Source organism: Heterocephalus glaber, unplaced genomic scaffold (assembly GCF_053883595.1).
Source record: "Heterocephalus glaber isolate CG9 unplaced genomic scaffold, H.glaber_assembly_v1.0 deba00001509, whole genome shotgun sequence".
NCBI classification, from domain to species: domain Eukaryota; kingdom Metazoa; phylum Chordata; class Mammalia; order Rodentia; family Bathyergidae; genus Heterocephalus; species Heterocephalus glaber.
This window is the reverse complement of record NW_028258325.1, coordinates 3528218-3543924: the sequence shown is the minus strand read 5'-3', so window position 1 is coordinate 3543924 and position 15707 is coordinate 3528218. Positions and strand designations below refer to the sequence as shown.

Genomic DNA, 15707 nt, shown 5'->3' with positions numbered 1-15707 from the left:
CGAGACAGGACAGGGTGGGAAAGGCGCCAGAGGGCACCAAACACAAAACTGTGGCCCACCAGTTTCCGGGTCTGCAGAGGTCCCATCATCTCGGGGTTTTAAAATCCTGAGACTCAGAATCAGGAAGGGACTCCGGGAGCTGCAGTGAACCCTACAGAAGCAGACCTACTAATCCAATCACACGTGTCAGGCTGCAGTAAGTCCGGAATGGGGAGGTCTCTGCTTCCCAGTTACCGCTTAAAACCAGTCACAAGGGCGAGAAGAGGGCTGGGGGAGACCTGAGATTGTTTTGTACTTAAAACCACCAGGAATGTATGAGCCACCGAGGCCTCGCCTGTATCCTGTCAAGAGATTGCCTTTTAATCCCCACCCTCCTGCCGCTATAACTAACAGTGCTGAGCCGGGAAAGGACCCCAGGTACGGGTTCTTCGGCTCATTCCTAAGAACCGCAGCCCAGAAGGGCTTTTCCACTGCGAGATTCCAGAGACCTCCTGCGAGGGGGGTTACGACCCTTCCGGCCTGAGCCCTGGTCTTTCAAGACCTGCTCTAGGTTCAGCTGCAGTCAGTCCTTCTGGGGTTCCTCTCGGAGCTTCCTGTCTCTGACAACCCGTGCGCTCCCGGTGTAATCCCAGGCCTCTGGCCACTGCAGTTTTTCCTCTTCCTGTGATGTCTCCAGCAAACAACGACAGGATTTGCCGGGCACAGGGAAGACAGCAGTGACCCAGCAGATGGATGAGCACATTTTAGAAGGAGGGTGGGGATCAACTAACCAGCTAGGAGAGATTCTTATAGGCGACCTCAGGGGCTCGAGTTTTCTCCCTGAAGCCGGATCCGCTTCAGCCCTCCTAGCTACTGACCTACTACCTCGGGGGCCTGGGCAGACTTCCAGTCTGAGCGCGTTTCCGGCTCTGCAAAACGGCTTTGATTATAGTCTCTGGAGCTTCTGCAATGTTGAAGCAAAATCTAATTAATGTAAATGCTAGGCCAGCGGTTCCTAAGCTAGTCCGCACATGACTCAGCTTTCACAACCCACTGAGGAAACCTGCAACTCACCTCCTAGGCTGGGGTTTACTGGCCCTGCAGCTCTGGCATTTAAAAAGCCCTCCGGTGGTACTAAAGTGCAGAAGAGTTGGCAACTAGAGTTAAGCGCTGGGTAAAAGTGCAATGAGACAGCGATCAGAAAAGTCTGATTTACAGAGTAAGAGACTAAGGCCAGGCCTGGAGGGCGCCAAAGCCCCTTCCGCTGCTGAGCTGTGGTCTCCCACTCTGATCGCCTCCCTTGGGCCGTCCCGCACGTGCCGGGCAGGGGCGCCCCATCGATGCGCTCCGCCGCTCGGCTCCCAACGCCTGGTGCCTGCCCGTTCGTGCCCCTTCCCCCGCCCGGGCGCTTCCCACTTCCAAGATGGCCGCGGGTGGAGCGGAACAGGTAAGGGGCCCTGTCAGGCGTCGGCGGCGGCTCCCGGGCAACAAAGACTCCCTCAGGGCTTCTCCTCGAAACTCTGCTTGGCCTTTGAGACAGCAGAGGGTCAGGGGCGCCGCTCCGGAGGCCCGAGCAGACGGGCGGGCGGGTGAGAAGAGGGGCAGCCAGGCGAGCGTCGGGCTCCGAGTCCCGGGGAATTGCGCGGGGGCGATGGCCCAGGCGGAAGAGCAGGCGCTGGCGGGGGCGTGGCCAGGACGGGGCGGGGGAAGGAGGCGGGGCCTGGCGCACGGGGCGGGGCTTGGCGCGCGCGGCTCGCGCGCACCTGTCGCCGACTCGCTGCCTGTGGCGCGCCGACGTCTCCAGCCCGGCAAATTGCGGGTCGGCGCGGCCGGGCTGCAGGCCGGGGGCCAGGGGATGGCATCGGAGCCGTGCTGACTCTGGTACTGGGCCCCGGTCGGGGGCCAGGCCGAGGGGGAGGGCGCGAGCGCTGCCACCTGCTGCCGCGCCAGCGGGCGGAGGCCTGGGGCGCGCGGCCGCGGTTGTCCTGGTCCCGCGGGGCGCCGGGCTGGGGGAGCTGGGCGTCCTGGGCGGGCGGGCACCGGTGGGGTGGCGCCCCAAGCCCGTGGTGGGGTTGGGTGGCGACGCGCTCCTCTTCCGGAACTTGGGGAAAAGTTTTCCCCTCCGAGGGGACTCTGGCCCGACAGGAGTTGGTGGGTGCGCGGGAGCCCTGTTCTCCGAGCCTCTGCTACTCGGATGTCTGCATGGCCCCGGGGCGCCCTCAGATCCTCGCACCCCCGCCCAGCACCCTGTTCCTTGAATCACGTCTCCTCCCCTAATAGACTCCCTGAGTTCTCAGCCCCTAGCATCTCGGAGCCCTTGTTCCGCAGCACCCCATTTCCCATCTCCCCTCTGCCCAGGGCGGGCCTGAGTCTGGAGAGCCACGCTGGGCGCCTGCCACCGCCCTGAGACTCTGGGCCGGGTCTGGAGGGTCCGCGGCTCGGAAGGGACTCAGACCTTCGCCTGCCCTCCCCGCGGGAGTGTCAGGCCTGCGGGTGGAGCCCACCGAGAGGGGGCTGGCTGGGGGCTGGAGGAGTGGCCTGTAGACTCCAGAGCAGCCCCGGTGAGCCAGCAGTGGGCCACAAGTGTGAAACTGTTAAAGTGGCACAGGGTACTTCCTCCCCACTGGCTGCTGAGGTTGGAACCTGGGTCCCAAGCCGGTGCTCAGCCCTGCTTTTGAAGGAAGTACGCTTTGCCACTGCAGGAAGCGCCTGGGCACCCCTTGATTATTTCATGCCCTGAGGCCAGTTGAGGAAGAGGTCCCCTGCTTGCCCCCATCCCCGTCTGCAGGATGTTAGCACCTGGTTTCCATCAGGATGTTAGCACCTGGTTTCCATCTTGGTGGGTTTTATGGAGAATGGGTTGCCTGCTGGGCACTGGCAGGTGATTTCCACTGAGCTGGCTAGTCTTCAACAGCAGTCTTGGAACACTTCCTGTCACCCAGTTTATCAGGCCAGTAACAGCCCAAGTCCCAGACTGGGTATGGCCTCCCCTTCCCCTAGTTCTTGCCTGCCTGCCTGGCTCCCTCCCTCCCTCCCTCTTTCCCCCTCCCTCTTCCTCTCCCCTCCCTTTCCCTCTCTCCCTCTTTCTTTCTTTTTTGGAGCAGGGCCTCACTATGTAGCCCAGGCTGGCCTCAAACTCACAGTGATCCTCCTGCCTCAGCCTCTCAAGTGCAGGGATCACAGGCGTGTGCCACCACCCCTGCTCTCTTACTGATTTCTTCATTGTTCTGCATGCTTTCACCAAGCTGGGCTTGATTCCTGTTTGGGTGGTTGGGTTTTATTTTTGAGGTCGGGTCTCACTATATAGTCCATGCTGGCCTCAGACTTGCTGTGGAGGCCAGGATGGCCTCGAACTTGAGATCTTCCTGTCTGCCCTGTCTGCCTCCTCCCATCGTCACTCCCCGTTGTCCTCTTAGCCCCTGCGTTTTCTCATTGGTAGGCCCCACCCTTGCTGCCCAGGGCATGAATTCCGGGCCCTCCTCCCTGTCCTCTATGGAAGTCTACTCTGAGGGTGAGGACTCACTCCACTTGCCAGGTGACATGTCTTGGAGCTTCTGAGCACACTCACGTGGCCGGCCTGCTTGCCTAGCGTGCTGTGGATGCCTCCATGAGACTTGGAGAGAATGTGTCGATACCGAGGAACACACCGTGTGTGAGAGGATTTGGGAAAATGCCTAGTGTGTTCTGTCCGAATTTGTTTTAGGGTTCATTATCAGTACAATTCTCTGGCCTAAGTTGTTCAGAATTGGAGATTGTGGTGCTGGAAGGCCCCCAGGGGTCTGTGCCATGGAGCAGGTGTGAGGAGAGATGTCTGTGACAGGAGGAAGCTGTCCTGTGAGGCCTCGTGTGCGGGTGGCTGTTTTCTGGGCCTGCTTATGCAAATGCATTGGTAAAATAGCGGGGCTGGGTTTGCTGGCCTGGTGGTGCCTGGTGGAGAACAACGCCAGCTGTGTGTAAGTCTTAGCTCGAGCTCAGCGTGATCCTGGGGGCTCTCTGGATTTCTGCCCCTCATCTCATCACCTGCCAAATAAGGCTGGGCCTAGTGTTGTCCCCATTTTCCTACAAGGAAACTGAGCCACAGGAAAGCCAAGAAACAAATCCAAGGTCGCACGACTGGTGAAAGGAGGAGCTGGCATTTGAACCCAGGCTATCTGCTGTGGAACCTGCATTATTTTTCCTGTTTATTTCATTTTAAAAGCAATTGAAGTCTATAAGAAAAGCATAAAAAGTTGTTCAGTGTTCAGCATACCGATGATCACAAAGTTTAGGGTCTTTATTCTTAATTACTTCCAGCGAGCCATGCATGGCTTTGATGTCAGATCTGGTCTGTTCCAGTTGCCCTCGCTGTGTGGCGTGGGGCGAGTCTCTTAGCCTTTCTGACTGTTTCTTCTGTAAACGTGGCAGGCTCGTGATGATTAGAGTTCGTGATGGTGTACAGTAGATGCCTGGTGGATGACTTACTTTATTGAGAATTAAGATTCTAAATTGGCCTCCCATTCACTCCCCAGGTACCTAAGGCGGCTAGATTTGGTAATTCACTAAGTGTGGCCGGGCCTTTTGGAGAGAATACTCCATATGTTCAGTGTCCTTAATTTTAAAGTGTCCCACTTAGGCCTTATGTCTTTTTTCTCCTTCTTGGTAGTACTGGGGATTGAACCTGCGGCACCCCACCCTTGAGCTGCGCACATTATGTTGGGCCTGCGTCTCACTAAGTTGCTGGGCTGGCCTCAACTTGCCGTTCTGCCTTGGCCTCCAGGGTTGTGCTGGCTTATAGGCGAGCGCCACATGCCCAGGCCATTCATGCCTTTTGAGTGTAACTGCCAGTGCCCAGTGTGAGTTAAATGTCTGCTCCTTAGGGCTACGAAGGAGCCTTTGCGGACCCTCACCAGTTTAACCCCAGCTTTGGCCTGGCAAGCTGGATATTCATGTATGAAACCTTGTCTAAGCACCTTGCTAAGTTCAGGTTGCCTCATTCACCTTCCAGAGGAATGTGTGAGCTTCTAGGAAAAAAATTTAGGGCTATTTTTATCTTGAAGAATCATTCACTTAAAAAACAAACTGCCCCCCACCCCTACCCCCGTACCGGGGATAGAACTCATGACCTTGTGCTTGTGAGGCAGGCACGACGCCACTGAGCTACCCAACCCCCAGAACAAACTACTTTTGTGATTGGCCTTCCCATTCTACACGTGCGAACTAGCTTGTCGGTTTAGCTGTGTGTGCAGCCACCCTCTTGGACGGGACCCCAGCCTCCAGCCTCCTCCGGCACTCCTAAGCTTGGGGGTGGCAGGGCGGTTACCTGGCGCGGGCGGTAGACGTGCGTCCCTATGTGACATGTCATCTGAGCTGGGAAGGCAGAGCTAGCGGCTTGGTTAATTGTTAATGCGGAGGCAGCCGAGACCATGGCACCGTCTGCTTCGCTAGGACTCGCATGGAAGAGAGACGCACCCCACCGGGGCCTGGGGAGTCCTCTGCCAAGCAGGCCCATGCACACGCACGCATGGGGCGCCCCACAGGCCTGAGGGTCCTTGTTGGTGTTAGGAGCTCACTTCTGGGGCTCTGCTGGGCTGGCCGCGTCTCCTGACGTGTGGCCTGGGAGGGCGCTTGTGCCCAGGAGGACCCTGTCATCCCACGTCATCTCTGTCCCCAGGAGGCGGCCTGGGTGTTGGAGACGGAAGACTCAGGTGGGGCCCTGATATGAGTCCCGGGCGGTCACTGCTTTGGGCTCACGTGTGACATGGTAGGGTACGGCCTGCTGCTTCCCACACGGTGAGGACTAGGAGGGGCCCGGTGTCTGTGTCCGACCTTTGTAAGCAGCAGTGCTTCTAGGGCCCTGGAGACAGACCTGGGGACCAGCCGAGCCCTGCTGTGTACAGTGGGGATGCTGGGCTGGCCTCCTGCCTCAGTTCCCTCTTCTGTGCAGTGGGTAGTGGGTCCTGCCCTCCAGAGCCTGGGCTCTGTGGCTTGTGTGCGTGGTGAACCCTTAGGAATAAGGGAGGGGACGGCAGGCGCAGAGCTGGGCTGAGGGGAGGCCTGGCAGCCAGGTGAGCTCCCGGTCCTCTTCAGAGCAGCTGGGAAGGGCTGCTTGGGGCAAGGGTCCTGGACAGAACAGACCCAGGAAGAGGGAGCCACCCACGGCAGCAGTGGGCCCTGAAGCCACCAGCAAGGGAGAGTGTGTTGTCCTCTATCAGGACGGCTGCGACAGTCACTGGGTTTGGGCTTCGTGAATGGTTTCTGTCATTTCTGAGGACTTTGATGCAGACACCAGCTCACTGTTCCTTAAGGAGGAGAACATCCAGGGTGGCTGCCGTATGGAACTGCACCCCATATCCCGGTCACAGCCACGCCACTGCCCCTTTCTGCCTTGTCTGACCCTAAAAATGTGGAGATGCTGCTCCAGCCCCGGGGGCGGTTTCCCCTCTTCGTCCTGCAGAGCTGGGTTGGGACAGGCCCATAGAACTCGGACGCTCTCGCCCTGTGGAAGAGAGACAGTCCCGCCCGTATCCAGGCCTCACGTCTTGTCTGCCGCTCTCTTGTCCGGGAGGTGATGACTAAGCATGCCTGGCCCTGGGCTCAGTGTCTCGCCATGGGGGCTGCTCATCCTCTGGGGCCTCCGAGCACTTGAAGCTGCACAGGCCATAGTCACCGCCTGGGGGGGATTGTGTCACCGGGATGTTTGTGATGTGGACTTGGGAAAACAAGTGTGGAGGGAGGAATCTTGTTTCCCGGTGCTGTCTGTCCAGTATGGTCAGCCCTGGTACCTAACCAGGTGGCCCTCGGTGAGTTGCCTGCCTCTGCTGGCCACACTTGTTGCCAGGAAGCCCGTGGTAAGGGTTTTCATTTTGTATTGTTGCCTGTAGTGTCACTTGGTTCTTGGAACATTGTGGGGGACCTCCCTATTGATATGCCCAAAGCAGCCGTAAGCAGTGCAGGCTGTAAAGAGTTAGCCCCCAAATTGGCTCATTTTAAGAAGTGAGTCTGGGGGCCGGGGATTTAGCTCAGTGGTTCCACTGCCTGCCTCGAAAGCGCAAGGACCCGGGGTTCAATCCTCGGTACCACCACCAAAAAAAAAGCGAGTCTGACTGAAGCTTACGTGACTTGAAAGCACCTCATGGGCACCTCAGCAGGGTGCAGGTGAGTATGACCCTCCTGCTACCGCCGCAGCAGAGACAGAGGGACGGCCTGTGCGGCTGTGGGGCTCAGTATGAGATAACATAGCAGCCGAGGACGGAGTAATCGCACCCAAATTCCATTCCCACACCAAAACCTTTTTAACCAGGACAAGGTTCTAATTACAACCTATGTTTTGTCTATTCTGTTCCTAATTCAAGAATGCTGATAGAACGTGAGTCAGCCCTGAGCAGATGCGTTCAGATGGGCTTGTCCATGAGACCAACCCACTGGAGAGCTTAGTTGTTAGTGACAATTAATCCAGCCTTAATGTGTGCTAGGCTTAGGGTCAGGGCAGAAGTCCAGCGGGGGACAGAGACCTGGGGACAGCTGTAAAATCTGGTTGTTTGGGGCGGGGTGTGGCCAACAGGCACCTGAAGGAAGGAGCCCCTCAGCTTCCTGCGAGAGTTGGGGGCTCTTCTCCTGAAAGCACTGCTGGACTGGGTCCTGAAGGCCTTGCTGTGGAGAGCAGAGAGCAGGTGGATGTTGAGAAGCCGAGGCTGATGGCGCACGACGTGCAGCATGCGCCTGTCAGCCGATGGGGAGAGAGCCCCGTGCCTGCTCAGCTGACATGCAGGCTTGGTCTGTTGGAAGCGTGTGACTTGGAGGCAGGCCACCTGCCTTTGGCCGCTGTCCAGAGTCCACCCCACAGCCTGGTCTCAGAGGCGCGTGCTTTGTTTGTGCAAACTCCCCCTTGGGACACCAGCAGAAGGGGCTGGCCTGGAGCACGGCTTCTGGTTCTGTGGTGCTGGTGGCACCAGGCGGAAGGGCTTGAGGCCAGGTGGCCTTGGTGTTCGAGGAGTTTGGTCTTAGTGTGTTGCAGGCGGAAGTACTCTTTCCCTTTTATGTCCTTGAAGGCTGACACCCTGTTCCTGAGGTTTAAGGAACTTAAGCTGGACATGGGATCAGCAGAGGCCTCAAAGGCCACCTGGCTTCTCCCTAGGAGAGGCCCTGGGGGTGCTGTGGAGATTAGGACAGAGGCCACACCAGAGGCATTAGGCTCTCAGCCCTGGCCTCCTTCCTTCCAACCACACTTCACTTGGCTGGGTTCAGAGAAGGGGTCCTCGGAGTGCCGGGTGGAGTCCTGCCGTTTCACTGAAATGCCTTCCACTTCCCTAAGCGTCGCTGGGCGCCTTCTGTTTGCCCGGGTGCCGAGCTTTCTGGGCAAAGTAGACTTGATAAGTGTTCTGACTACTCCTGTGTCAGGGTTTCTCATGGCAGACCCACGACTGTTTCTGTGGCCAGGAAGTAGAGTGAAATGCACGTTTATTGGGCACCCACTGTGTGTTGGGTGCCAGGTGTGCTGGCACTTTCACCAGACCTCTCCTTTCGTCTCAGACCAGCCTGTGGGCAAAGTGGCACTGCCCCGTCTCCTTGCTGGCAGGAGGGAGGTGTCTGCTGGGCGAAGCGCAGCCCTGCATCTGCGTTGGCCGAAGCTGCTGAGTGCAGAGTCAGGGTTCAGCTGAGTGGTCAGAGGCGCTCAGTGCTGTAGGGCAGGCTTTCCTCTTCCCTGGATGGCTTGCTGGTTTGATCTGGGGGAGCACTGATGGCATTCTGATAATTCTCATCACCCTTGACGTCAAAGATGAGCTCTTCAGTACGTGATAAAGTGTTATTTTCTGTACCTACTTTCCTTTTAATCAGTAAAATACAACTTCCAAATTTGCTTGTTTGAGTCTGTGAGCCTTTTGTGAATCATATGGTTCATAGCATGACAGCTTGAGGTTTTCCCAGGGCAGGGAAACGGAGCTGGTAAGCAGTGGGCTTGCCTTGGGTGTGCATGGCTGCAGGACTTGGGGTTCAGGGCGGAGTGAACCATGAACCCTTTGGACGTGTTCATGCCCACTGAGGTGATACCTAGTTCCTTTGAGAGGATCAACTGAACTTAAGAGACAGTTTATTTTTTGTTATTTAAAAATTTTTTTTGAGATAGAGTCTTGTTGCATTGCCCAAGCTAGGCTCAAACTTGTGACCCTCCTGCCTCAGCCTGCTCGAGTCCTGGGATTACAGGCGTGTCCTGGCACACGCAATTTATTTTTGGCAACACTTCTGTAATTTTGTTTTTGTGTCAAACTCTTAATTTTGTCTGTTTGGGCAAGGTACAGTGTGCTCCTAACTTTCAAGAAAATTTGACAGTCAATTATTACAACGGGGGATTAGATAGTCCTTCCTTACTCACTGGGTTGCATTTCAAGTGTTTGCGCAGATTCAGTCTGTTTCTGAATTCTGCCTTTTGATTCATTCTGGCTCATTTAGGTTTTTGCCCCATGCCTCGCAGTCTGCCTGGCCTTTTCCACATCTGGGAGGGGAAGGCTCCCTTCCCCCTTTCTGGTGCTTTTAGCCTGTCTCCTTGGGCTGGGCAGACCTGGGAGAGGCTGAGATGACAGCACACTCAGAGCCTGCAGCTCCCGGTCACGGTCACTTGAGGACAGCAGTGCCTTCGGGGGCCAGGTACCCGGTGGTGCCTTCCTGGGGGCCTCAGGCAGTTAGAACCCAGGGATGTCTCAAGTCCAAAGCCCGTCCTTTACTCTGTGCTACCTGTGGGTTAGAGAGTTCAGGGAACTGTCTGATTTCTTTAGGGTTGACATTTTTGAGGAAGACTAAGGGTTCACTGGGATGCCCGGGTTCAGAGGCTTTGGGCGCCACTTGGCCCTGCTGCTCCGGGGCTGTGGTGGTGGCGGACCTCAGGGTGGGAGCTCGGGCAGAGGCGGCTGCCGCCCCATGGCGCTGGGGAAGCAGGGCGGCAGGAAGGGGGAGTGAGTTCTGAAGATTGAGGGCTGGGGACTGATCCTGTGAGGCGTGGCCTTCGGGGCAGTCCAGACCCAGATCGGCCTTCCTTCTCCCTCCAAAGAGCCAAGCTCCTCCAAGCCAGCCCCTCTGTCCAGCGAAGTCCATGTGCTTCCGGCCGTCAGAGCTGTGACTGGCGGTGACAGTCATGGTGCTGGCAGGGCAGGCCGTGTGCCCTCTGTTGGGTTACCTCCCTGCTATTCCACGTCGTGGCAGTGCATGTTAAAACTCGCTCTCCTCCGTCAGTGGGGGTGTGCCGGACTCTCAGGGGTCCTGGGAAGGGTCAGAGCACCCGAGCCGGGTGTGAGTGGTGGCATCCTTGGGTTTTCCATCCACTTTCTTCATCTCCTGTCTGTCTCTCTAGTTTCTCCTGGGACCAAGATGACTGATGGAAACCTTTCCAGCTCAACAAATGGTGTAGCCCTGATGGGCATTCTGGACAGTCAGCCAGGAAACTCGCTTCAGAGCCTGCAGCACTCGAGCATCAAGGCACCCAGGTCCCTCTTGGTGCCTGAGCACAAGCCCAAGCTGAAGCTCGGTGCCTTGGAAGACCGGGACAGCCTTCAGTCGGTGGACTCAGGCATCCCTACCCTGGAGATCGGCAACCCGGAGCCTGTGCCCTGCAGCGTGGTCCATGTGAAGAGGAAGCAGTCAGAGTCTGAGATCGTCCCCGAGCGGGCCTTCCAGAGCGCGTGCCCACTGCCTTCCTTCGAACCCCCGGCCCCCACCGGTGCCGAGCGGGAGCAGGTTGTGCGAAAGTCTTCCACCTTCCCCAGGACGGGCTATGACTCCGTGAAGCTCTACAGCCCCACCTCCAAGGCCCTGAACCGCAGTGATGATGTCTCCGTCTGCAGCGTGTCGAGTCTTGGCACGGAGCTGTCTACCACCCTGTCTGTCAGCAACGAGGACATCTTGGACCTCATGGTCACGAGCAGCTCCAGTGCCATCGTGACCCTGGAGAATGACGACAACCCGCAGTTTACTGACGTCACGCTGAGCTCCATCGAGGAAACCAGTGATGCGCACCCACTCGGCTGTGCTGAGGACTCCGAGGAGGGGACAAAGCCGAAGCTGTTGGGACCACTGAGCAACTTTTTTACGAGGTAATGCCAGCCTTGTCCCCCAGCGGTGGCCTTTCTTGCTGTGCTGTCCTCCTTGTTAGGGTCAGGCTGTGTTGTGCGGTTGCCGTGCCTCCCCAGAGCCCAGCGTCCTATGGAGTTGTGTGTGGTGCAGGGCTGCAGGGTTCAGTGCTGTGCTCCTCCACGCCTGCCTTGGCTCCTGTGTCCTCGGCTCATTCCCACAGTGCCTGCCACTTTCCCAGCTCCAGCCTGTGTGGCTCAGTCAGCCCGGGCCCTACAGGGAGGGCCCTTACCCCGGGGACTTAAGAGTTCTGGGCCAAACAGGGCATTGATGAGGGTGGTGTCGGGGGAGCAACTCACTTTTCTGTCACCGTGGGCTGGCATGTCCAGTGCCCCAGTCGTACTCCCTGTGCTGTTACTGTGAGCTGTCACTGCCCGCATCACACAAGGTCCCGCCCCCCTGCTCTGTTGCCTGCCAGGGTCAGCCTCTGCTTCTTATGTGTGCTCTCGTCTTCTGTCCAGTGAGTGTGTGTGTCCAGGTCCCTGCTCTAGAAGGTCAAATGGGGTCATATGGTGACAGGAATGACCTTCAGGGATGGTGGGGGACCTTCCGCCTAGGGTGGAGAGGGTAGGCCCAACGTGGCCACCCACGCCATGGAGTGCTACGTGCAGGGCCTGGGGCTTTGGAGACAGCGTGCTGAATTGTGGTCTGGTCCATGGCACCCTGGGGGCCACTGGGCCCCAGGCTTGGCAGGGGTGACATTTTTGCCACTGGGCCTGGTGTCTCATGTGCCCCTTTGCAAAGCCTGTGCAGGACCCTTGGCAGGATGTGGCGTGATGTGCTGGCCAGGTCACCAAGGGGTCCCCTCCCACATGTCCAAGACTGTCCTGAGGTGCTGAGAGTAGAGCGGGAACTGGGGGACACTGTGTGTCAGGGTCCCTTCTGGGGCTGCTGCAGTCCAGCGTAGTGCTGGGCCCTGACTGTGGTGGCTGAATTCCTTTTACTTGAATGAGTGTTTTCAGCTTCCCCTGGTTTTATTTATCTGTTTAACTAGTTTTGCATTCGTAGGGATTGAACACACACGCACACACCCCCTGCCCCATTCTTTTTGAGACAGGATCCTACTACATTGCTCAGTCGCCCAGGCCAGGCTCAAACTTGGGATGTTCCTGTCTCAGCCTCCAGAGTGCTCCGGCCATCGGCATGGGCTGTTGATGAGCACCACCAGGCCTGTTAGGTGGGGGTCACCCTGAACTTTGGAATCCCGGGAAGAGACTGGGAGGGGCATTTTGCATCACCCGGGATTCTTAGCACCTGGCAAACTCCGGTTTGAGCTGGGAGTGCCTGGGAAGGTGCAGAGTGGCATTTGGCTTGGGATTTCAGCAGCCCTGCACCCACACCCTAGCTGTGTGACCTTCAACAAGTGACTTCACCTCTCTGAGTCAGCTGCTCCTCGCTAAGCATTAACAAGAGTCTAGTGGAGTGCTCCTTGTGCTGTTGCTTGTGTCCCCTTCACCCAGTCCCCACCCTGACCTTGCTTTGCACCTCAGTGTCTCTACCTGGGCGCAGCCCGCTCTCCTTTCTTCACCTGGGGATGCAGCAATTGGTGGCCTGACAAGGGAGGTTGAGTTGAGTGGGAGGATCCTGGCTGTGCCCTGCCCCTTTTTCTGCTTTGTCCCCTGTGACTAGGCCCTGTTGAGCCGTCTGTAGACCCTCTTCCCCAGTTTTGCAGTTTCTCGAGCCTCTCTACAGCAGCTGGTTCTTGGACACCTGCCCCACCTCCTCTATTTTGTTCCACGGTGCCGATCTTGTTTTGATGGCGCTGTTACTGAGAACCCCGATTGTGTCCCTGTGGCAACGGGAGTATGCTGGTCCATGAGTCAGGACGGGGGCACTGTGCGCCTAGGGGGTGTGCGGTGGGGCGGGTCTTGTGTCCTGGAGCGCAGAGGGTTAGAGAAGCCTCAGTCTGGGGTACTCTGAGGGGGCTCTGTGCCTGGAAGGTGTGGCTCCGCCGGACGTGTCCCTGGCTCCTGTCCCTGGCTCCTGTCCCTGGCTCTGGAGCTCAGCCCAGGCATGGCCTACGGCAGTTTTGGTGGAGGGCAGAGCAGGGCAGGGCAGGACTGGGCTGGGCTGGTGCTGGCCCCCTGACCCCAGCCCTAGTCTCCAACCTTCACTGTCCTCTTCCTCGAGGGGGTCTCTGGGCTCGGAGGGAGGGGTGGAGATGGCCAGGGAGCTGTGACCCAGGCAGCTGGCCTGTTGGTGAGCCCAATGCTTGCGGAGGCAGCACGGGGGAGGCAGGAGCGGGGCAGAGGCCCAGCTGCTGGGTGTCCTCACTCCATCTCCTCCCCATCCTGTGAGGACACAGATAAGCGTCTGGGGGTGGCCCAGCGGTCAGGAGCACGGTCAAGGGTCAGCCGGGGCGCAGCTGAGTGTGTGACCCAGGGCGGGTAGAGTGGCCTCTCTGAGATGTAGGTGGGGACAGGGATGGAGTAGCTACCGAGTCTAACTTCCTGGAGCTTTGCAGGTAGGAGCTTTCGATGACTTGGACCTATTTTTGTTTTCTAAAGGTATCTCTGTCCTTCTCTCATACCGCCTCACTTCCGCCAACCATTTCTGAGTGGGCTGGAGCAGGGCTCTCCTCGGGCCCCGCTGGGCTTGGGGGTGCGGGCTTCCTGTGTGGGCGGCTGCCCTCCACGGCATCCCTGTCCTCTACTGCTGGATGCCCCTGGTGCTCCCTGGCTGTGACACTGCCAGCTGTCCCCAGGCAGGGTGGGAGCCTCTGAGGACCCTGAGCCAGCAGGTGCACCTGTCGGTGCTCAGTGGTTCCTGGGGGAAAGTTGCTGTGTCCCTCAGCAGGCGCCTTGTCCTGTGTAGAAGAGGAGGCCCGTGTGGGGATCCTGCATTTCTGGGAACCCGGCAGCGAGGTTGAGAGTGGAGTACTGCGCTTGCTTGGCACTTGCTCCCCTCTGGAGCCAGAGGCAGCTTCGGGGGAGCCAGGGTCTAATCTGCCGACCTGGACCTGTGCTGGCCTGGCAGGCAGTTGTCGGCCAAGCCTCACCCCGGGCCCTGTGGGCCGTGCTGAGGACCCTGCTACTGAGATGGCTGAACTGCATCTGCCGGGCGAGGGGAGCCTGCTGGACAGCGCTGCTGCAGAGGGACAGCGGGATGGCAGGGCCGCGTCTCTGGCCTGCTGTGTTTTTGTTGGAGTTCACGTGAGATTTCATTTTGCTTTTTAATTCCACTCTATGAACATGTTTGTAACCATTGGCTTAAAAAAATCTTCGGCTCTTTGGGAGGGTGAGGCAGGAAGATCACACATTTGAGCTCAGCCTGAGTAAAATAGTGCGACCCTGTCTCAAAATAAAAAACAAAACTGGGGCTGGGGTTGTAGCTCCATGCAGAGGTCCTGAGTCCTTCCCCAGTACTGAGAAGGCAGACTTCAGGTGGGCGCTGTAACTCTGCGTTAAAGCGCCCAGCCTGTTTCTGTCTCTTGTGGACCTAGGCTTTTGGGACTTGGTCCTTGGAGACTGACGCAGTGCTGGGAAGGAGCTGAGCTCACTGCTGTCTACTTAGGGCCATATTGGCCACCAGCCAGGTGCCCTTGTCCCCTGTACACGACTGTTGGCTCACCCTCTGGCCACTGTCCTCCCATTGCGCTGCGGACGGCAGCATGGACGGTGACTGTCCATTCCTGAGTCTCTCAGTACCATTACCTGCTCGCCTTTGTGGGAGAGTAGAGCTGGAAGTGAGGTGGAGACCACCCCCAACCCCCGCCGCCTGCTGCCCAGCTTTGCCAGGCTCCTGCAGCACCGCAGCGTCTGGGTTCCTGATGCTCCAAGCAGGTGCAGAGGAGGAGGGGCTGCATCCTGTGTCCTGGTGGCTTCTGATCCTGCTGTGTCCTTGAATGGAGCAGGCCCCTCGGTGGCAGCTCCTGTCCTCGTCACTTCTGTGTTGTTCAGGGAGCCATTCCCAAGGCCCAGGGCAGAGCTGACTCCTTCCTATGACTTTGAAATCGCCTCATTCCTTGAGTTTACTCCCTTTCCGTTTAAGATACCTTGAGTGGTTTCTCTGTCATTCCCTAGAAGCTGGTCAGTTTGTGCCAAGTCTTGCTAACAGCTGAGGAAACTGAGGCAAGGAGTGGGAGGTAGCTCCAGGGGGTACAGAAGTGAGCTGGGGCTTGGGTCTGTGGCCTTCTGGCTCCTGGTCTGCCAGGCAGGACTGAGTTCAAAGCGGAGAGGTTGTTGGGATTCAAGGGGAGGATGTGCCTCAATGTGCAGAGCAGTAAGGTCTCCTTCTGTCCTTAGGCTGCCCGGCTCTCCCTTCCTACTGCCTGCGCACTCCGCACCAGTGAACTGAGGTGTGGCACGAATGGCTTTTCTACAAAATCTACTCAAGTCCCTGGTGACCTGGACCTGGCTTTGGGGCTGCATAGAAGACATCTGCTGTGTGCCTGAGTTGCTGCCGGGGCCCTGACCCATGTGTGGCTGACGGCTGGGAGGGAGTGCTGGGTGGGTGACCTTCCCCCATCCTGCTGGGTGCAAGGCCGGAAGTCCTTGTCTGGGAAAGGAGCCGAGGTACCCGCCTGCAGGGGAGAGGACGAAGGAGCAGTGGAACCCGGCGCAGGAGGTCCAGGCCCTGTGTCCGTCCCTCTGCAGTGAGATGAGGGAAGGGAGGTGAGCCTAGCAGCCAGA

The 15707-nt window shown here is 58.1% G+C and overlaps 1 protein-coding gene across 5 annotated transcripts in view; it reads left to right on the top strand.

Moving 5' to 3' along the window:
- Positions 1-1038: 1038 nt before the first annotated feature.
- Tbc1d14 (TBC1 domain family member 14) overlaps positions 1039-15707 on the top strand; it is an 89420-nt gene continuing 74751 nt past the window's right edge. For 2 of the 5 annotated variants that reach the window (XM_087187296.1, XM_004847326.4), the window contains exons 1-2: positions 1039-1426; positions 10301-11039. In XM_087187296.1, coding sequence (XP_087043422.1) covers positions 1165-1426; positions 10301-11039 — 1001 coding nt within the window. In that variant the 5' untranslated portion in view covers positions 1039-1164. Of the gene's footprint in view, positions 1427-1718; positions 1861-5739; positions 7114-10300; positions 11040-15707 lie in introns of those variants that run through there. The other 3 variants (XM_087187297.1, XM_004847328.4, XM_004847327.4) reach the window with 3 other exon arrangements.